Source organism: Nanorana parkeri, unplaced genomic scaffold, assembly GCF_000935625.1.
Source record: "Nanorana parkeri isolate BGI_ZX_2015 unplaced genomic scaffold, ASM93562v1 scaffold16, whole genome shotgun sequence".
Lineage (NCBI taxonomy): Eukaryota > Metazoa > Chordata > Amphibia > Anura > Dicroglossidae > Nanorana > Nanorana parkeri.
The window spans coordinates 1,746,496-1,770,704 of NW_017306284.1; the positions used below are offsets into that span (position 1 = coordinate 1,746,496).

General features: G+C 44.1%; 1 protein-coding gene across 2 annotated transcripts in view; it reads left to right on the top strand.

Annotated features, from left to right (window-relative positions):
* Window positions 1-7,161: 7,161 nt before the first annotated feature.
* Window positions 7,162-24,209, top strand: part of PABPC1 (poly(A) binding protein cytoplasmic 1) — a 29,531-nt gene continuing 12,483 nt past the window's right edge. Inside the window, exons 1-5 of one of the 2 annotated variants that reach the window (XM_018559292.1) lie at window positions 7,162-7,294; window positions 14,853-15,071; window positions 22,636-22,829; window positions 22,916-23,031; window positions 23,681-23,820. In XM_018559292.1, coding sequence (XP_018414794.1) covers window positions 14,879-15,071; window positions 22,636-22,829; window positions 22,916-23,031; window positions 23,681-23,820 — 643 coding nt within the window. In that variant the 5' untranslated portion in view covers window positions 7,162-7,294; window positions 14,853-14,878. Of the gene's footprint in view, window positions 7,295-7,556; window positions 7,578-14,852; window positions 15,072-22,635; window positions 22,830-22,915; window positions 23,032-23,680; window positions 23,821-24,209 lie in introns of those variants that run through there. The other variant, XM_018559299.1, reaches the window with a different exon arrangement.

Genomic DNA, 24,209 nt, shown 5'->3' on the forward strand with positions numbered 1-24,209 from the left:
AGGAGCACTTTTGCACTGATCATCAATATAAGGGGCATTTTTTCCACTAAATATCAGTGTAAGGGGGGCCTTCTTCCACTGACCACCAATATAAGGGAGCCCTTCTTCACAATGACAAACAAAGTAAGGGGGCATCTCTCCTAACACCCACCAACTTAAGGGACCCGTGTTCCACTGGCCACCCATGTATGAGGATCACTTTTCTATTGACCACCAATGTAAGGGGCACTGACCACCAGTGTAAATGGGCATATTTCAGTGTAAGGGGGCCCTTCTTCCATAGACCACCAATCTAAGGGGGGACCTCTCTCACTGACCACCAAGGTAAAGGGGCACTTTTGCACAGGCCATCAATGTAAAAAGGGTATTTCTCCACTAACATCATGTTTTACTCACCGTGATTCTTTTCTGGCCATTACTAATATTCATTTTATTATCATTGCTGAAAATATTTTTGGCATATTGAGTTGTGGGGGAAGGTGTTAAAAAAAATCATCCAATGTAGATTTCAAGTACGTCAAGTACACCGTGTCTTCAACTTACTGATTACACTAATGTACCATAAGCTGTAGATAAGAATATTCACAGGGGTTCCTAAAGACCTGAAAATTATTTCAGGGAATCTTCTATGGTAAAACGGTTATGAAAGGCTGGGATACAGGGTGGGATAGAAAAGGATGTCGTTTCTCTAAAATGAGATGCCGTGGTCTTATGTTTTATGCAGCCATTGTTAATGACAATGGTACTTAAAGGAGAACTATGAGATGAGTGATTTCCACTCACCTCATAGTTCTAGCCGACCTGTGACAATGAGACTGTCACAGGTCGGCTCAGTAGATCGGGAGGTGAGCGAACACATACCGGGTTCGCTCACCTCTCGATCCTGTCACGGCTCTCTGCCGTGACAGGGGGAGGGGCTGGATTCCCCTCTCACCGCTCCGATCTGCCAGCGCTGACTGCCAGCTGGCTCTGCCTCTAGATAGTCTCCGATCTGCCAGCGCTGACTGGCAGAACGGACAGGGGAGGGGGCGGGTACAGCTGGCTCTGCCTCTAGATAGGCTCCGATCTGCCAGCGCTGACTGGCAGAACGGACAGGGGAGGGGGCGGGTACAGCTGGCTCTGCCTCTAGATAGGCAGAGCCAGCTGTCACTCACGCAGCTGGGCGGATCCCGACGTCCAGGTCGGGATCCGCTCCGGCGTCTTAGTATACCGCGAGCTGTAGCTCGCGGTATACTGAGCTTAGGGTGACGGGAGGACGCTAGATTGTGTCCTCCCGTTACCCTAAGAACTATGGGGAAAAACACTTACCCCATAGTTCTCCTTTAATAGAATCCTTATTCTAATTAACCTCGTCCATCATAGGTTTCTCCTTCTCAACATTAAAGCTGCCCATACATCCTATATGACAATACATTAATTTGATACAATGATAATTTTAAACAAAGAATCATATCTTTCACAAATCAGCTGCACTAAGCAACTGCTTACAAAATCAATGTTTTCCCTTAAAAAGAATGACCGTTCCATGTGGAAAGTTCCGCTGAACTCAGCCACTTGGATCGTTTCTGTGTTGAAAAATTGTATTTGAGAAAAAAAGATGATTTGAAATATAAGATGAAATGTTAATTTATCATTACATGTATGATCCTATCCAAGCACCACTTCCTGAGCATGCAAGTGATCAACCATCTCCCGTTAGACGGCACTGAACGTGGGATTCCAGCTAGAAGCACTGCAGGCCTGCACACACTGAAGGTCATGGAGCCTGTGTGAGGGTAACCTTCGTGTTGTATGTTATTTGTACTACTACTACTTCCCTTTATTTCTGATTGCCAGTAGGTTTCACTTTAGGTTGGGCCTTCTTTTTAATAAACTGAAAAAAAAGGAGCATGGGTAGGGAATTGTAAAGAGTGCTTCTTGTTTCTCACCAGCTGCAGAAGTGAGCAGTGTTCACGTCTATATGACAAAAGGAGGGGGTCACAGCACTCTCCTAAACTACATCACATGTAAATGGGCCCCTAAATCCTAGAGGGCCCTTGTGTACCTGCACAGTCTGCATAAATGGTGTAGGCAGCCATTGGCTGGCAAGCAATGGTGTAGTCTCTGGGACTGGATGCCTGAGAGAAATAGTGTTAACTCCCAACCTTGAGACTAGCCAATTCTAAAAAATAAAGAAATATACATAAAGTAAAATATACAACATGAACTTATACCAACCAGAGAGCCCTATACCAGGGCTGGACATATCCCAGGTGCCAGGCAGCCAATGCTCGCTAAAAATGACAGCCTGTGTGACAGTTATATTGGATATATATGCACCATATTCATTGATTTTGTTTCTCCTCTACATTTCTACATTAATTTTGGAGGGGAAATGACATCATAGTGACATCATGAGGGGTTGGGATGCTTTCTGATTGGTTGATGTATTCTACACTACTTTATTTATATTCACTGTGTTTGCACTCGTTATCCCTGTTTTGCCTGATGAAGGGGACCCTGCGTGGCCCCCGAAACGTCATGTTATGTGATACTGAGCATGCGTCAATAAAGGTGTATTGATCAGCATAATGGAGTGCCAGTGGCCCCTTCTTTTTTTTTTCTTTTTGCATTGCAAACGTGTTGTCACTTAGCATTGCTGAAACTACATGTGTTAGCATTAGGTAACATTTCCAGGTGTGGTCTCTGCATGCATAATTATGCAGGAATCTTAAAATATTCCAAGGTCTCTCACCTCCAGAAGGTGTTTTTCTCACAGAACTTCAAAAGGACTCAAATGAAAGCCGTGTACTCGTTTCCATATTATCAGCAGTTAAGGGTAAATAGAAGCTATAGCCTGTGAACAGGAGCAGGATCAGCTTAACCACTTGCTGACCAGGTGTTTACACCCCCTTCCTGTCACGGCCATTTTTCAGTATTTAGCGCTGCGGTACTTTGACTGACGTTTATTCCGTCATGCAATGCTGTACTGAAATGAATTTTATACCATTTTGTGGGGACACATAGAGCTTTCTTTTGGTGGTATTTATTCACTACTGGGGTTTTTATTTTTTACTATATTAAGGAAAAATTACTGAAAATTTTGAAAAAAACGTTGTTTTTTTTTACATTATGTTAGGAAACAATTATTATTACCCAATTTTTTGGTAAAATATAAAAGATCGGGTCATGTCGGGTAAATAGACACCAAACATGTCAAGCCTTAAAATTGCGCGCACCCTCGAAATTGCAAAAAACTACCATGCCTAAAATTTACCATAGGTGACGCTTTTAAAGCTTTTACCGCTCATCAGTTTAGTGTTATCAGTGATTGATGGCCCTAGAATTACTGCTCTCACTGCGACGTTCGCAGTGATGTGTAACACGTGCGGCGTAATGGGCACAATTGTCATTTTCGCACGTATGCGTACCCAACGCATGTTTGCACGCGTGTATGTACGGATGGGGACTTTAAAACATGTTTGTGTTTTTTTAAATTCTTTTTCATGTGTGACTTTTTTTTTGCAACTTACATTTTTTTTTACTATTTTGTTTCACTTAACGCTATTGTTTTCACATAGCGGGCTAAGAACCCCCCCCCTATGTGATAGCAAAGAGTTATGACAGGTCCTCTTTATGGAGCCGTAATATACATTACTTACGCATTCTGACACCGGAGGGAGCTCGTGTACCGATCTCCCTCTGATCCCCTGTCACAGAGCCACCATGCTGGTCCCACCGGGCACAAAGGAGCTCGGGACCAGCGGAGGGGGACCGTTCTGACAGGGACCAGCTGACGGGTGGGCGCACGGTCGGCACCTTATACAAGCGATCTGCCGCCTCTATAGCAGCGAACAAGGGTTCTAATCCTTCTACATTTTAATCAAATTTTAAAAAATGTGGCCTTACGTACACTTTAAGCATATTGTATTTGAATATTTTATATCATGGATAGTACACTGATTCCCAAGGGAGAAAAGAAAATAACCATCGGTCACAATTCCAAGAATGTGGCCTGGGTGATGAAGCATGGAGTGAATTCCATCAAGGGTACTCGGAGGTGGGTGTGTCTGGTAGAAAGCCAAACCCTTTTACCAGGTAGGAATTTGGGACCAGGACAACATTGGCAATCTTCTGCTGCTTTATACCTGGAAACTGCCAGATAAAGATTCTTGAAGACCTTTGTCCAGATAGAGTTGAAGGTCTTTCGGGTCTTAGCTGCTGCAGCTACAAGAGGAGCGATGGTAACGGGAACCGAAGGATATTGACGATAGACCATGAAAAAGGGGGATTTCCCAGTACTGACAAGGAACCTGATTTTCAAAAAAAGTGAGTTATTTCCTGTTCCATCCAATAAGATTTGAAAATTAGGGTCACATGGTTAAAAGAAAGTTCCTTATCCTTGTTTTAAAGCTCTGTGAATGTAGCCTATTGTCTCTGATGAGTAATGCAATTTACGGCTGGCTTTTGGAGCCTTGGCTAGCACCTTTGAAATCAAATTTCTCTTGAGCCTTTCATCCCCAGTCCAATGGGCAGACTGAATAGGTCAATCAAAATGTTTAATGCTACCTTCGTAGCCTTATTTAATCTCATCAGGATGACTGGGTTGACGTTTTGCTCCGGGCAGAGTTGGCCCTAAACCACCACTCCATTATCATTGTATGTTCCCTTTGTGGATTGTGCCTAATGTGTGAGGGCATACCGTGGAGACAAGATTTTCTTAATGAAAAATCATGTCAAGACTGGGAGCCAAAGGTAGGCCTGGAAGAGGAGTCAAGTGACACATTTTGGAGGAAGTGATCCACTACTACCCAAATTACAGTGGAGCCTGCTGAGGGAGGAAGGTTGAAAATAAAATCCACGGAAATACAGTGTTGAGCTACATCAGGAACTGGCAGAGGTAGTCCAGCCCAGGCAGACATACAAGTCAGTACAAGCTTGAGGGCCACTGCTAGCAGTGGTGATGTAAGTCAGAGGTACATTGCATTCCAGGGTGGCCAGAAAGTTTGGAGCCATGTCCCACCTAAGGAGTTTGGAGCAAAGACTGGGCTCCACAAACGTCTTACCCAGAGGACGCCAGGAGATGAGTATTGGCCAGGATTTGGTGAGGAGGTATAACGGGATTGCAGTGACTCTCTTGAGCCAGCAACATCGAAGGACCTGGACCAGGCTTCTGCTTGGGAATTTTTGGCTCCTGGTTGAAAGGTGGTTAAAATTGAACAGAGTGAGGATGAGAGCCCAGCAAGCATGTTGGGGGTTCCACCGCCATGCAGGTTGCAAACATTGCAATTTTTATGGTACGTGTAGTTACCCAGATAGCAAGCAATTGAGCTGCAAGTTTGAAAATGACTTGTTAACCCCTTCGTGACTGACGACAGTGTACGTCGCCAGCATCGAGGCTGTTTAAACAGACTCCCGGCGACTTTTGCCACCGGGACTCTGTTTAAACTTGTAGAGCCGACTGTCGGCTTTACAACAGAAGCGATCCTGGCGACTTACCTGTCACCAGATCGCTTCTGTGTCCCGAAGAAGGGACCGCCAGCTTCACAATTGTGTTGCACAATTACAGCAACTCATTGCAAGTCTCCAGATCAACGTGCTTTGCAAAAGTGTTGTACACTTGCAGAGCTCTTGCTAAGACCTGCAGGACTCTTGCTGTAGACTTGCCAAGAAAATTTGCTACAAATTCAAAATGTGTCAACTAGAACCTGTGCTGCGAGTGTTCTGCAAGTCTACAACTTGCCAAGAATGTGTGCAGCAAGTTAACCAGAATTACAATTTAACCCTGCTGCAAGTTTGTGGCTGCAAGTTATCCTTGCTATCTGGGTAGTGATGCTATGGAAATCAATGCAAAGCCTCTCCAACATGTTGTAGAAATGTCACCAGCCCACCAATCATTTTAGAATAGCAAAAGCTTCATTTATTGAAGTTTTGTGTCGCATTAACGAGTGCTTTCGGGAGCCACACAGGGTCCCTAATGCTAAAGCCTGATGAAGGGACCCTGTGTGGCCCTGAAATCGCTTGTTCATGCGACAAGGAAGTTCAATAAATGAAGCTTTTGCTATTCTAAAAGGATTGGTGGGCTGGTGACATTTCAACAATTTGCTGATATTTGCTGCGCCATCCGCAGTCACTGCGAGCAACCACCCCGACCCCCCCCAAGGGACTTTTTTGGTAAAGAGTGCAACAAGGATAAGTACTTATTGTCTCTCCAACATGAACACAGACACCTATAATTATATGAGTGGGGAAATGTTGAGGTTTCAGTCTCAAGCTGTGGTCACTACAGAAACGAGTCACTTCCTGTCCCAACATGTGTCACCGGGACAGCAAATGAGGAAATGCGCCTGAGAGAACCAGCAACAAAACTCTTGTATGAGGTGTTTATCACACAGCTAGCGTTTGCTGCAATGACATTTTACACCAGTGTAAGAGAATATAACGTACACATCATCAACGTTCCCATAGAACTCCATTTTCTCCACTGAGCTCATACCATGTGCTGCACACGTGGTACTAACAAACCCCGCCTACCAACTCTGAAGTGCTCCAAACTACATTTCCCAGCATGCCCTATTCCTCCGTCGCGCTCGTCTTCTACTGCCGTCTCCCTCACCCTGCCCAAACCTTTATCCATATAGAGCGGTCCTAGCCTTCCGTGCATTGATAATACGGTAAGAAAACTAGGCAACCCAGTATTTTTCCCTTCCAGTTTGCAATGTCGTCGCTCATTCCATCCACAAAATGGCCGCCACTTCGCATCCCCAGGCCACGCCCACTGCCACCCATAGGCGGGGCTATACAGCTCCTTTTCCACTCGACCACGCCCCCCTCTATTAGTCACGAGGCTTACAGCGGGCCCTTCCCCAATCGTCATTCGCGTCAGCGCACGCCGTGCGTGCGTGCGTCCCTATAAATAGCGCGCCGAAGGGCTGCGGCCTTTTCCCCTCTACCCCGGCTGTTAGTGCTGTGTGTGAGTGTGTGCTCCGGAGCCTGGCCTCGGCACACATTTCTTATTCATTAAAAAAATTTAAAAAATAAAAAAAAATCACAAAATCCCTCGAAAAACCCAGAAAAATCCCCGTCCTTTTCTCTCCCCTCATACGCGACGTTTTATTTTTTTTCTTTGCGTTTGATTTTAAAGCGAAGAAGAGCCGTTTCCCGCCGCCCCTCCTCCTCCGCCCTTCTCTGTCTCCCCTTCTGATTTTAATGCTCGAGCACACCGTGTAAAATACAAAAGAAAAAAAAAAGCGGAATAAGTAACGGAAAATACCATAAAGAGAAACCAGAAGAGACCCCAGGACACCGACTACAGGTAAGAGGGCACCGGGCTGGGGACACTTCGACTGCCGGGGAGTGGGAACCGGGCTTGGGGACACTACGACTACCTGGGAGTGGGAACCGGGCTTGGGGACACTACGACTGCAGGTGAGGGGGGGACCAGGCCTGGGGGACACTACGACTACCGGTGAGGGGGACCACGACTACCGGTGAGGGGGACCACGACTACCGGTGAGGGGGGACCCTACGACTACCGGTGAGGGGGCACCGGGGCTGGGTACACTATTACAGGCGAGTGGGGGACACTACGACTACAGGCGAGGGGGCACCGGCGCAGGAGACACTACCGGTACAGCTGAGTAGATCCGGGGCTGGAAGTACTTCGACGAGAGGTGAGCGGGCCTTGCGGTCTAGAGACGCTTCGTCTAGATGTGAGGGTGAATCCAGGCCTAGTAACACCCCGTGTACTGCTGAGGGGTAACCCAGGCAACACTCTCTACTGGTGAGGGACAGGGCCTTGGTCCGCTCCCACTGTGATTGAGTGAGGACTAGGCCTTGGGATGCATTCCGACAGCTTGGGGACACCGACTGCAGGTGAGGGGGCCAGGGCCTAGTAGCCTGGGGATTCGGACTACAGCAGGATGAACTAGGCCCGGGCACACCGACTGCACGTAAGCGACAACAGTGCCGGAGGAGCCGACAACTCTAGGACTACGCAGTTTAAGGGGGGGGGATGGGTGTCGTTCGGGTCTGACGGGCTCCATAGAGCAGCACGGAGCTCCCGAGAGCCGCTGGTCGCTCCTTCCTTATACCGAGCTGCCGTATGTGTACTCGGCCTGTGTACAGAGGGATCAGGGCTGTGTCAGGAGCTTCCTGAGGATCGATCAGCAGATCAGATCCTCCATGTCGGGGGCTGTCGCAGAATATGCATTTACAGAAGGAAACCTGCCGAATTCGGCCTTTGGGTTGATGAGTTGTGCCCCAAAATTCCGGGGGCGTTTTATATGTATTTACATTGTTAAGCTATAGGTTGTATTGGGATATAAGCAAGTGCTCTGGTGTTTTTTTTTTGGGGGGGTGGTGAGATTGGCCTGTGGTCTTGCCCTTTGATATAAACCTACTTTACACTACATGCCTCTCCAGCCGGTGTCAACCAGTGTGAAGAGCTTGGTTTTGGGGGGAGAAGTATGCGATTTGTTGGGGCAGAAGCAGGTGCTCTGTGGGAAGAAGTGTGGACTTTGGGGGTGTCTGGCAGCAGAATTGGCCACCCTGTTGGCAGTGGGGGGTGAGGAGCAGATGCTCTTGTGTTGGGTGGGTAAGTGGACAATCTGGGTTTGGGGGAGAGATGGGTGCACTGGTGGTTGTAGGGGGAGGTGAGGTGGGTGCACTGTTGGGGGGTGTAGATTAGCATAGTGATATTAATGAACAGTAGGCACCCAGTTGTTGGAGAGGGTCAGTCTAGTGATTGACTGGAGAGGCAGGTAGTGTTAAAAAAAGGTTGGCAAAAATGTGGGGGAGAATACAACATGCAAAATTCAGTGGGTGCTGCTTTTGGCACTCTTTGAGCTGGCTTCCCTTGATCAGCTGATCGAAGGAGTCGGTCAGAAAATCTTCAAATGAACAGAGCCGGCAGACAATGAGCTTACAGCGTTTACGTTCATCTCTTGGCAAACTTTGTTTTAAAATTTTGTATTTCGCGTGAGAAAGTGGGAGAAGATTCACATTGTAAACTTTTCCCCAGAGCAAGATTTAAGGGGTCAATGTTCCACTAAATACCCAGTGTCTGCAGGAACTGTTAATCATGCTAGAATTCCAGTGAGACAATAACATCCTGTTCACTCAGGTGCTCTGTAGTCTCTTCCTAGGGTGGGGAACTAATTGGTGGGAAAATGCATAGGTGTGAATCCAGCATAGGATTTGAAAGTTGATGCCAGACTACTTGTATCCCTCCCCCATAGTTACTCCTGTAGGGCCCCCTACTTTACTGCTTGCAGGTGTACTTTTTCGGTTGTGTCCTGATCCTATTTTAAATGCCTATTTGTGAGCTAAACAGTCTGATCTTTGACTATTGGATTAAAGCATTAATGAAAGGAACTGTAAAATGTTTTAGTTGGTGCAGGAATATAGTGTAATCTAGTATACAAAAACTTGGTAATTGAATCTTGTGGTGTTGCACGTTTGTTGTGCCAGCTGAGGCATACATCATGCAGATTCGTAAGCTGCTGCCAGTCAGATGGAGTTTACTGCTCAGATGTTTGTAACTTTGGCATTAGTTCTTCAATTAGGGCTGCAACAACTAATCGACATAATCGATTATAATCGATTATTGAAAAAGTTGTCAACTTTTTCAATAATCGAATAATCGGCTTCCAATCAGTTGTCCCTGTTCAGAGCTCCACGCGCTGTGCGCGGCAACCTCCTCACGCTCGCCACTGCCAGACCCGCTAGCATCCACGCTCCACACGCCGCACCTCCTCCCCGCCTCACATTTCCTGCCCATCCACATCCACGATCGGCACAGGGACGCGGGGAGATGTAGTAAGGAGGAGCAGGTGTGGGGGGATGACAATCGCCGATAGACAGGTCCGATCTCAGAAGCAAGTTGCTGTAAGCCTGCACTTTCCCACACATGGTGCTCTATAATGTATTGCTGGGATTTGTATTTCTCTATAGCTGATGGTACATTGTGCTGTATATTCTACATAGGAATACAAATCCCAGCAATACATTATACACTGTATGTATAATGTACTATTGCTGGGATTTGTTGTACTCCTCTATAGCTGGTGATATTCTGCATTGCGCTGTATAGAGGACTACAAGTCCCAGCAATAATACATTATACAGTGCAATGCAGAATGCCGCCAGCTATAATGTACTATTTTGTGGGATTTGTTGTATTCCTCTATAGCTGGTGGTATTCTGCATTGCGCTGTATAATGTACTATTGCTGGGTTTTGTAGTCCTCTATAGCAGGTGCCATTCTGCATTCATTGCTGTATAATTTTACACTTTCCATTTAACTATATTGCACACCACACTATCTTTTTTCTTTTTTACTTCCACCGCTCCAAGCTTGCTCCTGTGATGGACTACAACCTCAATACAAACTAGTAGTACCATCACTGGAGCCATTTTTTAAACGTTATTTTATTGTTTATCCGATTAACCGATTAATCGAACTTAATAATCGGCTAACTAATCGATTTTGAAAATAATCGTTAGCTGCAGCTCTATCTTCAATACTAGAACTTTGTACCAGTTATGTTTTTTAGGGCTTATTTCATGTGTAGGAACAGCAACAGATGAAGGGAAGAGGGTTGTTGGCTGTCTGTCACAACTGGATCAGTATTGGAGTAGGACATGTTTATAAGGTTTCAGGGGTCACTGAAGTAGGCCTCACAGAAAATTAAGATTTTTTTTTAGAGGTTTGTGGTGTTGTGGTGCGCGACACCTCACAAACCTCTGATATTCCTGACATGCTAATGTAATCATGTAAACGTCAGCTTGTGTATCTAAAGCTTAACAGATGTAAGAAATGGGATTCATGGCACAGTATGGGCATGTCTAGGGGATTACACTTCCACCAACAGATTATTTCCCTGTGAAGTCACTGGAATTTAGATGGTGTGGCTGCATTAGCCTTTTTTTAGGTAATGATCATTTTTAAGTGCAGAAAATTCATGTTAATTTGCCTGAGATGCTGTGCCCTTGTAAGTTCCTGTGATGAACAGGAAGCATAAAGTATTTTCTGTCTTGTAAATCATGATTCCCATCAGGTTCTGTGGCCATGTTCACACTACTTTGCACCATGTGTTTGTGTGCGGTTTTTCCCATTTGTTACGCATTAGCTCAATGGGTGATTCATGGCAAACACAGGAAAGTAGCTTCAATTCTTCTACAGGTGCACCATCCTTTTTTTCCCATCATGTTTGTGCACAGTTTATTTGTCCATGCATGGGGAAAATGCATATTTTCCCGGCTGTGTTTGGGGTGCCATTAAGTAATGGCACAACATGTGTTTTTTGTGCATGTTCACGGACGTGATGGTGTGATCGGGGACTGTAACGGGAACAAACAAATGTTTTAGGTCCATTCTGGGTGGCAGCCATGGTTTTCTCCATAGATAGTGGAGGGGTGAGTGTACCTGAACAGGAAGTATGTTTGCAGGATTACAAGGTGGGAAAAAAAAGTGGGGTGACCGTGTTATCAGTATCTAGGGATTAGTCAATTGCAATATTTGAATTTTGGGCACTAGGTCTGCTTTACACCTTGGTACTTAACCTGTGTAACCTCAGGACCCACATTTGTCCTTGCTCATTAAGTCGTGGCCCAAGTTGCACTGCAATGGCATTACAGTACGACACATTCCTGTGTGGGCGACTGGAGTGTGAGTGGGAGGTGCATTTGGTGTACCATTCAAATGAATGGTCCAACGAGGTTTCTACCACACTCCTTACTGGTATGTCCCTTTCTTAAAGTGGGTGCTGCAGTCATAGTGGACGGCGCCACTTCAAATACAAGTGTTTTGGGGCCACTCAGGGTCATGCCTGATGAAGGGACCCTGAGTGGCCCCGAAATGTTGCTTTATGACGAGATGTGTGTACATAAATAAAATGACCACTTGTTGAAGATTTTACTTTGGTGTGCTGCTGGTGATATACTTTACTATTTGTGTTCAGATGAATGGTAACGCAACATGCCTCCCACACTAGAATGCACAGTAGGTGCGATTGCGTAGTACAGTGCATTAATTGCATGGGACAACTAGCCGACTAGCAAGATACTGAAGCTTGGCCCAGTGGGAGATTCCTCCAACCACTCAGTTTAGCGTAGATGGAGGAATCTGTTGCACTTTTTCCATCTGACCCTAGAAAATCTGCAGATAATCTATAGGTGTATGGCCAGCTTTAGGTGGGTTCCTCCCACAGCTGTTTTCTGCACAGTGATGTAACGTCTACCCTATTTTCCCGAAAATAAGACCTAGTACTATTTTGGGAATTGCTAAAATATAAGACCTACCCCGAAAATAAGACCTAGCTGTGACCATTCCCAGGGCCGGTGGTGGCATAAGGGGGAACTAGAAGAGCCGCAGGAGAGAGTCAGAGGTGCCAACAAAGGCAGCGCTAGAGGAAGCGAGGCAGCAGCAGTGGGAGCAGAGCTGCATAAGCCGACGCTTCCTCTATAGCGCTGCCTCCTGTCACAGGCGGAGTGTTACCAAATGCACTCCGCCTGTGAGGAATCGACAGTGAAAGCGCACTTCGCTCATTCTGGTTACCAAATTGCTTTTGTAAAGGTATGGCACCCCCTGATTGCCCTGATCACCCTTTTCTTAACTTTGCCATTTTGGATTATTTCATTTGGATTTGCATTAACTTTGGATTCTTGTACATTAAAAACAAATAAGACCTACCCCGAAAATAAGACCTATTGTGTTTTTTTTTTTTAGCCCAAAAAAATGAGTCTTATTTTCGGGGAAACACGGTACTATATCTGGGTTTGCATGCTGTGGATTTATATCCTTGCTGGCTATAGAATATATTTTAGTGAATGTTTTTTTGCCTGACATTCATCTTTATATACCTTATATGGTGGCTCCCTCTTTTTTTAGTTCAGACGAGAATTGGGCAGGCTGGTTAATTATAGGTGTCAGTATACTGTACAGGAAGTTACAAGGTCACTGGGTTTCTGGCAGGATGAACAGGATTTTTTTTGGCCTGTAGAAGAACTAATGCAACTGCTATAAGTAAGGACTGGTAAGCTGAGTTCCATTTATGTTTAGATAAACAGAAGATTACAATAAAGTGGAATGGAACTCAAAGGTGAAGATTTGCTGGGATATAGGGAACATCGTAAAATGTGTTTAAGCAGTACCTTGTTTACTGCACCTATACCTTGTATGCCTCCTGAAGAATAGCAGGTACCTATACACATGTGCCTACACCAGGAGTGGGTAACTCTGTCCCTCCAGCTGTACTTTAATTACAAATCCCAAAATGCCTCTGGTTGTCATGCCTGCAACTTAGTCTTGCAATGCCTCATGGGTCTTGTAGTTTTTAGAACAGCTGGAGGGTCGGAGTTGTCCACCCCTGGCCTACACCCTCATGGGTGTGTTTGCAGTGTGATCTGAGGTCGCAAAGCGAACACTGGTAGATCGCGATCGGCTCACTGACCTGTGTCCTGTCCTCCCGCGGTGCTCGTACGGCTTCACTGACAATAGACTTCAATGCACTGCCATGCAGGTGTTTTTCCGTTAGTAGATCTCATTGAGCTCGTCATTTGAAAAGTGGATCTCCAGATGAAAAATTGTGGGCACCCCTGCTCTATATGACTAGTAACACCTGTAAAATCCTCCAAATTCACATGATTTTTTAGGGCTATTGCACCTGTCCACTGCCTGCTGTCAATCAGCAGAGGTAAGTGAACGAGAAAGTTCAGGCAGTTGGCCAGCCTGCTATTGGAATTTAAAAAAGCCGATAGACTGGCTATTGCGCTCAGCCGCTGGATAGGAGACTTAACCTTGGAGCACAGGTTCAAGGCACGGCAGGAGGAACGGGGCGGGCAGAGGAGGAGAAGGAACGGACCCACAGAGGTACGGCGTTCGGTTGGCTTTCGGGGCATTGTAGAGTCGCCAGTCTCTTCTCCCTGCTGGTGCTGGCTGCAGCGGACTGTGTCCCTGCTGTCTCTGCAGACAGTCGGGGATTGAAGCGGACACAGACCACTGCAGCCAGCACCAGCAGTGAAGAGCAGAGCGACGGCAACTAATCAAAAATAAACTAATCGATTAGTTGTTGCCCCCCTAGAGTTTTTACTGCATTTTCTGCACTTTATTTATTGATTTCGATGGGTGCCGCATGCGTGACAAACATGGGACATTAGCTCATGTAGCAGATTCTGCTACAGGCTTTTCCCACGTGTTGGGAAAAATGCACGTTTTTCTGGCCGTATTTGGGGTGACATTAACAAGTAATGGCACCGCATGCATGGTTTTGACGCATTCCGTGAATTTTTTTTAAAATGTGCACTTGATGCATATTCATGGAACATGCAGATGTGAACGGGAACAAAGTCTGGCATTAGCCACATCTAAAATGCTGTGCTGTGAAATAGCCCTGGAATTTTGTACACGCTTTGTACAGTGACAAGACTATTTGAGGATTCTTGTTTCTACTGTTCTTGGACTCAAGCCTTTTTTTAGTTGCTACTTTTCCTGACGGGGTTTAAAACGCTTGATAAACTACAGGGTGGTATCTGAATGTAGATGCTGATGGCATTTACACACTACCCTCTAATGGCAGCAGATTGAGGCTCTGACTCAAATGTGTGCGACCCTCCTGACAAACATGAAGTTTAATTAGTGAACTTTTATTTTCATACTTTGCCATATTGGTGAATACATTGAACATTTGTCTGTTATGACATTTGATATACTTCTGAGCCATAGTTATGTAAAACTTTCCTCCATGTGTTAAACTTGTTGGCTATTGCTCATGTGACTTGTATTAATCATTTCCTGTGAAACTGCCAGTTAATGTTAACCCCATACATACATTACACCTATACTGATGTGTTTTTACATTTTTATTTTTCAGTTGTGTACAAATAACCAGCAGTCATCATGAATCCAGGTGCTCCTAGCTACCCTATGGCATCCCTCTACGTTGGGGACCTCCACCCCGATGTTACAGAAGCCATGCTTTATGAAAAGTTCAGTCCTGCTGGGCCGATTTTGTCCATCAGAGTTTGCAGAGACATGATTACACGACGATCACTTGGCTATGCTTATGTCAACTTTCAACAGCCAGCTGATGGTAAGTCGCTGTTGAAACTTCCCTTTCAATTAGCATGTGTTGCTTCCTGTCCAAATCTTGCTTGACTCAGAAGTCTGTAGGCATCCACATTTCTGCTCTGTCAGTAGTTTCAGGGGATGGGATAGCAAGTGATGCCTGTCTGGTCAAGCATTTTGGTGCTGCTGTCTAGCATGGAATAAATTAGTAAATGTCATTCTCATGAGCTTACGTTTTGGTACTACATCCCCACTTGTGATATGTTTCCAATCAGGTTGGCTCTGCATTTCCCAATTAAGAGCTATGGAATTTTGTTTAAACCTGGTCAGGATCACATTTAGCTCAGATGTCAAAACTGTTACTCAAATGGCTTTGTCACTGTCGCAGACTAGCTGACTGCCTTTAATGTTATACTATTATTTTTTTTTACCCTTCATCTTGTCTCATAAAATGACAACTTTCCTGAAATCTTATATTTTCTTTAGCCCGTTCTCTACTGTAAACTACCTTAACCCCTTCATGACTGAGGCCCTTTTTTCATTTTTTGCACCCATGTTATATTCCACATTTTAGGCCTGAAAATGACGTAAAACCCCCCAACATTATATATTTTCTGAATGTTGCGCAATATTAGCGCAACTCCTTATTAAACCCCAACATTTAGTGAAAAATTTAATTTAATGCCCCAAAACACAACAAAATACCAATTTTTTAAATGACATATAAAAGATGAGGTTACAACGAGTAAAACGATACCCAACATGCATAGGTTACAAATTGCGTGCGTCCGTGAAACGGCGAAAAACTGCAGTACCCCAAAAAGTCAATAGAAGACGCTTTAAAAGCCCCCACAAGTCATCAATTTAGAGATACCCCAAAATACTGGCCCTAGAATTATTGCTCTCACTCCGGCGTGCGCGACGATACCCAACATGTGTACCGCGTTCGTCGTTTTCATACGTAGGCGCACCCGACGCGTGTTTACGTGGCGACGCGGGGGACTTTAAAAAACTTTTTTATTATTATTAGATTGATTTTAATTGAAAAAGCTTTTTTTTTTTAACTTTACTTTGACTGCTATCACATAGAGGGGCTAGCACGAAGGGGTTAAAGTGACACTAAACTCAGGAGTTAAACCTTAAAATGCATCCAAGCACCTTAACTATTAATAAAAAAGTATCTTGTGTATCACTCGGCTGTAGAACCTCAAATCATCTCTGAATTGTTAGTATGTCCTTCCCTCTGGAGGGTGGCTACTTTTGTTCCCCATGGTCTGTGTTGTAAAGTAGACTAGCGCTGTTCAGATAACAGTGCCGATACTTGGCATTTTCACGAACTACCAGGCTTGTAACTTGGACCTGGCTTTGGCACTCCACCACTGTCCCAAAGTCATTAGTCTGTAGTTTTGTTAGGAAAACTCACATGACAAACAAATGTATCAGTACTTGCATCTGTAAGTACTTGGACTTAAAACTATCGGTGCATCCTATATCTATAGCTATATCTCGAATAATTAGAATATCGTGCAAAAGTAATTGCAGTAAGTGCTGCAAAAGGGGCCCAAACCAAGTACTGAGTACATATGCATGCTTGTACTTTTCAGAGGTCCGATATTGTTCTATGTACAATCCTTGTTTTATTGATTGCATGTAATCTACTTTTTTGAGGTTGTGGATTTGGGGTTTTCATGAGCTGTAAGCCATAATCATCACAATGATGACAAATCACGGCTTGAACTATCTTGCTTTGCATGTAATGAGTCTATCTCTGATTCAAAAGTTTTTATTATTTTCATTGAGGCATATACAATGACCATCAACATACTACAATGTAACAGAACAACATACAACAAAAAGACAGTCTTTGGGATTCCTTATTTTTCCATCTCTAGTATCTGGTCTCAATTGTCGACACAAGCCTACCGTTTTTAATTTCGGCTCAAGCTGGCCCCCTGCCCAGCTTCCCGCTCCAAACTTCGGCCTTAGCGGAACTATTCCTATTTTACCCCCTGAAGATATACCTACGTCCCATCTTGTTATCTTGGGGTTTAGCAATCACTCGACCGATGGTCAAAAACCCAGGGACTTGTCGACTATTCTTACCAGAAGCTTGTGTAAGAACAGTCGAGACCAGATTACTAGGTTATCCCTATTATAGTGTATCATCGACCTGAGACTGCCTTACAAAACCTAAAAACATAATAAAAAATAAAATAAAAAAACAAAAAACACACACAAAAAAAGAACAATGTGGTTATATAGCATCTGTTGCAATAGGTTTTAATTTTGAACATATTAAAATTATTCTGGTCGGGGTGGGCTAGGGCTAGCCTTCACTCCCTTCCTCTCATACTCCTACAGGATTTACATATGCCGCCCACGGTGCCCAGGTAAGCTAAAACTGTTCCATTTTGTCTTGGAGTATACTCGCCAATTTTTCATGAGTCATAATCCAAGACAGCTTAGTCCTAACCTGGCTCAGCGGTACCCTGGATGTCTTCCATGTTTTAGCGATCGTAACTTTAGCTGCCAGGAATATGAAATGTATCAATCTTCTAGTGTGTTTAGGAGTTTCAGGGATAGTATCATTAAACAAGGCCAGCCTAGGGTCTCTTGGGACCCTTATGCCCACGACCCGGAAGATTAAATTAAAAACCCCTCCCCAAAAGTTTCGGATACGCGGACATGTCCACCATACATGGTACATAGTGCCCTCGAGCGCACATCCCCGAAAACATAAGGGCGATGTTCCCGGGTACATAAGTGCAAGTCTAGAGGGCACCAGGTACCACCTGGAGAATACTTTAAAGTTGGCTTCCGAGAGTGAGACATTAAGTAAGCCTCGGGTTTAGAGCTGCAGGCAACGATTATTTTCAAAATCGATTAGTTAGCCGATTATTAAGACCTGAACGGAAGCCAGTTCGGATCTAGGGAAGTGGATAGGGAAGGCCCTAAAGAGGTATAGCAGACGAGGAAGCAGGGTCATCTTGATAGCATTTATTTTCCCATACCATGAAAGATTGTATGAAGACCACCTCTCCAGGTCCCCCCTCAGTTTCCTGAAAGCGGGAGGGAAATTCGCTTGATACAATAAGTCAAAGGAGGGGGTCAAATTAATCCCCAAATAGGGAATCGTAGATGCCGGCCATGAGAACAGAAACGCACCCTTCAGTGTAGTCACCATCTCTGGGGGCAAATTGATGTTCAAAGCCACGGACTTAGCTGGATTTATATAGAGCCCCGACATCTTCGAAAAACTCTCCAAGGATGCCATTACATTGGGAAGTGTAATCAAAGGTTGGGTTAGGAACAGCAATAAGTCGTCTGCAAATAGGGCGCATTTGTGTTCTCTAGGTCCACAGTACACTCCTTTTAATGTCCGGGTTTTCCCTTATGGAAATAGCCAGCGGCTCAATCGCTAATACAAATAATAGGGGTGACAGAGGACATCCCTGTCCAGCCCCAATACCGATAAATAAGGGTACTAATTTAAATCCCTGCATCTTAATGGTGGCTACAGGTGAGGAATATAAGTTCCGTAGCAAGCAAATAAACCCTGCCCCAAATCCCCATTCTTCTAAAAGTGTAAAAAGATAAGTCCAGGATATTGAGTCGAAGGCCTTTTGAAGGTCCACTGATAAGAAAAACCCAGTGGAAATTGGAGTATTATCCCATCCTGATCTCAATAAAGATAATATGTCAATTGCCCTCCGAATTTGATCTGGCCCTTGCCTCCCCTTTATGAACCCCACTTGATCTTTATGTATATAGGTGGATAGAAAAGAGTTTAATCTATTGGCTAGCACTTTTGTGAGCAATTTTAGATCATTATTGATCAAAGATATAGGCCTGTAATTGGCTATTTCCCCCTGGTCTTTATTGGGTTTGGGAATTAAGCTTAAGAATGCCTCATTCGTATGCAAACTCATAGGCTCTCCCTTACCGATAGCCAAAAAAAAGGATTCAAGATGAGGGAGAAGTATTTCTTCGAATTTTTTATAGTACCCAGATGAGAAACCGTCTGGTCCTGGGGCTGAAGATGTTTTTGTCTGTTTAATAGCTTGCTTGATTTCTACTTGCGTAACTGGTTCTTCCAATAAGGCTATATGTTCTGCCTCTAGACTAGGAATTGGCAAAGTTCGTATCCATTGCTGTATTGATGATTTAGGTATATCGTGGGTATTGGTGTATAGAAGGATTCGAACTCTTAGACCACCACCTTAGGATTCTGCGTGTAACTTCCATTTGCACGTCTCAACCTAGGGATCTTATGGCTCCGAGGCTTAGGAGTTAGCCTCACAGCCAAAAGATGCCCCACCTTATCTCTGTGCGAGTAGAATCTCTGCTGAGTCCAGCGGAGATTTCGTTCTGCCACCGTTGTGAGTGTCAAGTTCAAAGCCAACCGGGTCTGATCTATATTGTCTCTAAGGGCCTTTGTGGGGTTGTGTTTATGTACATTCGTCAGGGCCCTTAGTTCCTCTAACTTAGAGATATGGGAGGTTCGCTGATGTTTCTCACGCGTCGCAATGGAGATAAAGTGCCCTCTCAGGGTGGCCTTATGTGCCTCCCAGTTGGTAATGGACGAGGACACTGAAGGGGTGTTGATACGAAAATATTCCGTCAGCAGGGTCTCTACCTCCGCCACCACCTTCGGGTCACTAAGAAATGCCTCATTCAGTCTCCAATGATATTGTCCACGGGTGGGGTAAGCCAGAGAAGAGGTCATCACGACCATAGCATGATCCGACCAACTGGTCTTTCTAATTTGCACAGATCTAATGCCCACCAACATCCGAGGAGGAACAAATATATGATCTATACGGGCATATGTAGAATGATCGTGGGAAAAGTGGGTGTAGTCCCTCTTAGAGGGGTTACACTCTCGCCACGCGTCCACAAGATGGTGCGCTTGAAGGAGCTTTGCCAGTTTCAATCCATGTTTGGGTGGGTGTTTCAATCCATTACCCTGAGGGCGTGATTTATCGATACTAAGGTCCAGAGCCAAATTGGAATCTCCAGCGACTACCTCTATATGAGGGAAGAGAGTGGTGAAGAATACAATTTGCGCTGTGTTTGGGGCATAGTAAGAAATAAACGTGAACAACTGATCCCCAATGGTGCCCTTCAACAATATGTAGCGTCCTTCGGGGTCTTTCATTTCTAACTGTACAAGAAAGTTGATGTGTTTTGCAAATAGTATGGCTACCCCTTTTGATTTATCTGCCGCATTCGCTAAATAGTATTGAGTATAGTACTTATGTATAAAAGATGGATTATAACTGAGGGAAATGCGTTTCTTGAAGGAGAACACATCTATTTTTTGGGAATGGTAGTGATTGAACGCCACTCGCCTTTTCACGGGCGCATTCAGGCCTTGAACGTTATGCGTTGCTATACGAATACGAGGTTCACCTGAGGACAGTGTCCATCTTTCACTGTCTGCCTATTTAGATCTTCCACCTGGTGCGCTTTCCCTGTCCAAGTTCGATGAGGCCCCCAAGTTACCATTTCTCCTAGAATTCCTGTGATAGCTTCACTGTGCTTAGGTGACCCTCCCACCCCTGACCAGAAAGGGAAAAAAAACAAAAGAAAAAACGCACAAATCAAACACATTGCCATATTGACCTGTTCCCAATAACCATACCTGGCACATAGAACATAACATACATACCTACAACATAGAACATAACACGAAAAAACGGCATCCAAGGCGCCTAAGCACCCTGACATGCTCCAATTTATGAGCTGCCCTCACTTGGCTCGAGCCAGGGAAATCCCCAAGGATCGAGTCAAGTGGGGGCAGCCCTACCTCTCCCCAGCTGTGCAACATCAGGCTACAAGGCATTTATCAATCGACAAAAGGTTAGGCAGACGAAATACATGACAAAGGGATCCATATTTGAAGTAGAATAGGCGGCCATTATTTATTTCCATGCCACCTCGTCTAGAATTCATATTTGTGACTGTTTAAGATAACTAGTTTTAACATTGCTGTTGCCGTCTTGATGAGCTTCGTCTGGCCAACATTCAATTGCTTGTACATATGTCCCAGATTCCACTGTTTCCTGATCTCTACTATTGAGCATCTCTATCGGGGGTTTATATCTATAAATTGATATACATTGATATATACTCCCTACTCATATGGTCGTCATGTTCTAGCCTTAAGACCTAGTGCAGTGCAATATGGAATCCGTTATAGTGAGTTGTTTATCGGTATCCTACCGGCAATTGACCCCAACCCCTTTAGCCCTTCCCTCCGTGTGCCCACTTCTCCCAATTCTTCCTACAGTGTTGCTGCCCCTAAATTTTGTGCAAATGTCTATCTCATATATTAGTTTCACCTTTTAAGTTGCATTAGTGAAATAAATGAACTTTGCACGATATTCTAATCGAGTTTCACCTGTATATATTCATTAAAAAAAATCATACATTAAAACAGATGCACAAATCCCAGGAGCTCCATATACTCAAAAATGACAGGTCCCTCCTAACCTGAATTTTAGTCTTGGAGCTGGAAAAGTATCTACTTGTACCGAGTAAGGTACTTGGTGTCTGAAGATCCCTGGTAGCCACCACTCCAAGCTTGCTCCTCTGGACTACAATCTCACATTTAGTTTACTAATTTGCATTGAGATTGTAGTCCCATCATAGGGGCAAGCTTGGAGCGGTGAGTACTTTACAACACACACACACGGACCATGGGGAATAAAAGTAACCCCCCTCCAGAAGGAAGGACAGTGTCAGCACCAATTCAGAGATGATCTACAGCCGAGTGATGCACAAATAAGATACATTTTTTCATGTTTGTATTATATGTAATGCTAACATTAATCTAATGACCGTTTGCTAAAGCATTGCCATTTAAAAAAAAATGCTTTTCACCTTTTTTTTTTGCTGATCTCCTGCAGCTACTTCCTATGTACACAAATAAGATACATTTTTGTTAATGATTATGATGCTTGAATGCATTAGGATTTAACTCCCGAGTTTAATGTCGCTTTAAACTATTGGACTTCACGCCTTGACTCTATATAGATTGATATCAAATGTTGATACATCCACTGCGTCGTGCACTTAGCCCGCAACCCGCCTTTCTTGATACCCTTACTCTTCGAGGTCCCCTTTTTTCTCTTTTCAATCAGTCTTAACATTTTAGTCCCTCTTCCTTTCCCATAGAGCCCAATGCAATAACCTAGTAAACTGTTGGGCTCCAAATTCACAGTGTGAGCTAATGCTTTTAAAACCCTCTTGGGAGTCATTTACACATTTCGATTTTGGCATGGTGTATAAAGAGGAAAACCTCTTTCAGAAAGTGCATGCTACCATTAGGAGGATTTTTACTCGGGATCTGTCCTATAACTATCAATGAAGTGCCCCTATTTATGAAGAATTTTAACAAGGTTAGTGTGAAAGTTTAGGTGCTACCAATCGGTGCGGTTCAATAGACGTCATCTAATAGTGAATGTGTGAACAAAACTGTTTTCTAGTGTTTCTGAACGGTAGATACAATCCACGTATCCACGTTAATGGCTTCAACAAGTTGTGTTCTGTCTGACTTAATTTTTTTTATTTTATTATTATTTAAGCCGAGCGAGCTCTGGACACAATGAACTTTGATGTCATCAAAGGCAAACCAGTGCGCATCATGTGGTCCCAGCGCGATCCATCTCTGCGTAAAAGTGGCGTTGGAAACATCTTTATCAAGAACCTTGACAAGTCCATTGACAATAAGGCATTGTATGACACTTTTTCTGCCTTTGGAAACATCTTGTCTTGCAAGGTTAGTAAATTTGGAACTAGTTAATTCGGAACTAATTTAGTTGGTGAACTCCATATGAAGGTGGTAGTCACTGTCTGTCTTTACAGGTTGTCTGCGATGAAAATGGATCGAAGGGCTATGGATTTGTCCACTTTGAGACCCAGGAAGCTGCTGAAAGGGCCATTGATAAAATGAATGGCATGCTTTTGAATGATCGCAAAGTGTAAGTATTAAGACATGGCAATTATTTCCTGTACAAGTGAAGACTGCAGAATGTATGCATAATTTACTTGTCTAAGAAGCCTAGCAGGTTGAGAGCTCCGTTTTCCTACATGGGTTCTAGATGGTTGAATGCCTTCTATCCTTTCAACTAAAAACAGTGGTTTTCATACCTTTGGGGGGTTACTTTTGCCCATCAATTTGTTTTTTTTAGGGGGCTCATGTAACTATCAGATTGGGATGGAAGTCAAATGCAGCTTAAATGTGCATCTAAGTTCCTTTAAACTCCCAAGGGCCCTGACTTTATTTCAAAGTTTGTAGCAATACTCTCCCCTTTTGCCACCCCGACTACTTAGTCTAGTGACAGGACTTCGGTAGCCAGTAAAAGCTGTGGCATGAAAGGTAACTGGTGGTAGCGCTTGATAAAACCGGGGGGTGTTGCTTAGTACCAATTTAACAGGAGTCGGGGCTCATTGGACCGCTTGGTATCAAAGGTTTTCTCAAGCACACAGTAGTTAGATGAACTCAGGTTTTATGACAGTCACTAATTTCTTTAGAATATTGCAGGTTTTCTGTAATTGTGTAAACATGGCATGCTTTGGACTTTTGTATTGGCAAACGATGGGTCAAGCTTTTTTATATTTCCTCTACAGGTTTGTTGGACGTTTTAAATCTCGCAAAGAAAGGGAAGCTGAACTCGGTGCTAGAGCCAAGGAATTTACGAATGTCTACATCAAGAACTTCGGTGAAGACATGGATGATGAACGTCTTAAAGAAATGTTTGGTAAATATGGTGAGTTGCCCCCTAATGTTGCTCCCAGATCACATCTATGGCTGCAGCTAACGATTATTTTTATAATCGATTAGTTAGCCAATTAATAAGTTCGGTTAATCGGATAGAAAAAAGGCTCCAGTGATGGACTACTAGTTTCTATTGAGATTGTAGTCCATCACGGGAGCAAGCTTGGCGCGGTGGAAGTAAAGTGTGGTGTGCAGCATAGTACATTATACAGCTGCGCAGTGCAGAATACCAGCAGCTATAGAGGAATGCAGAAATAGTACATAATGCTATAATGTACTATTGCTGGGATTTGTAGTCCTCTATAGCTGGTGGTATTCTGCAGTGTGCTGTATAATGATTATACGGCACAATGCAGAATACCAGCAGCTATAGAGGAATAC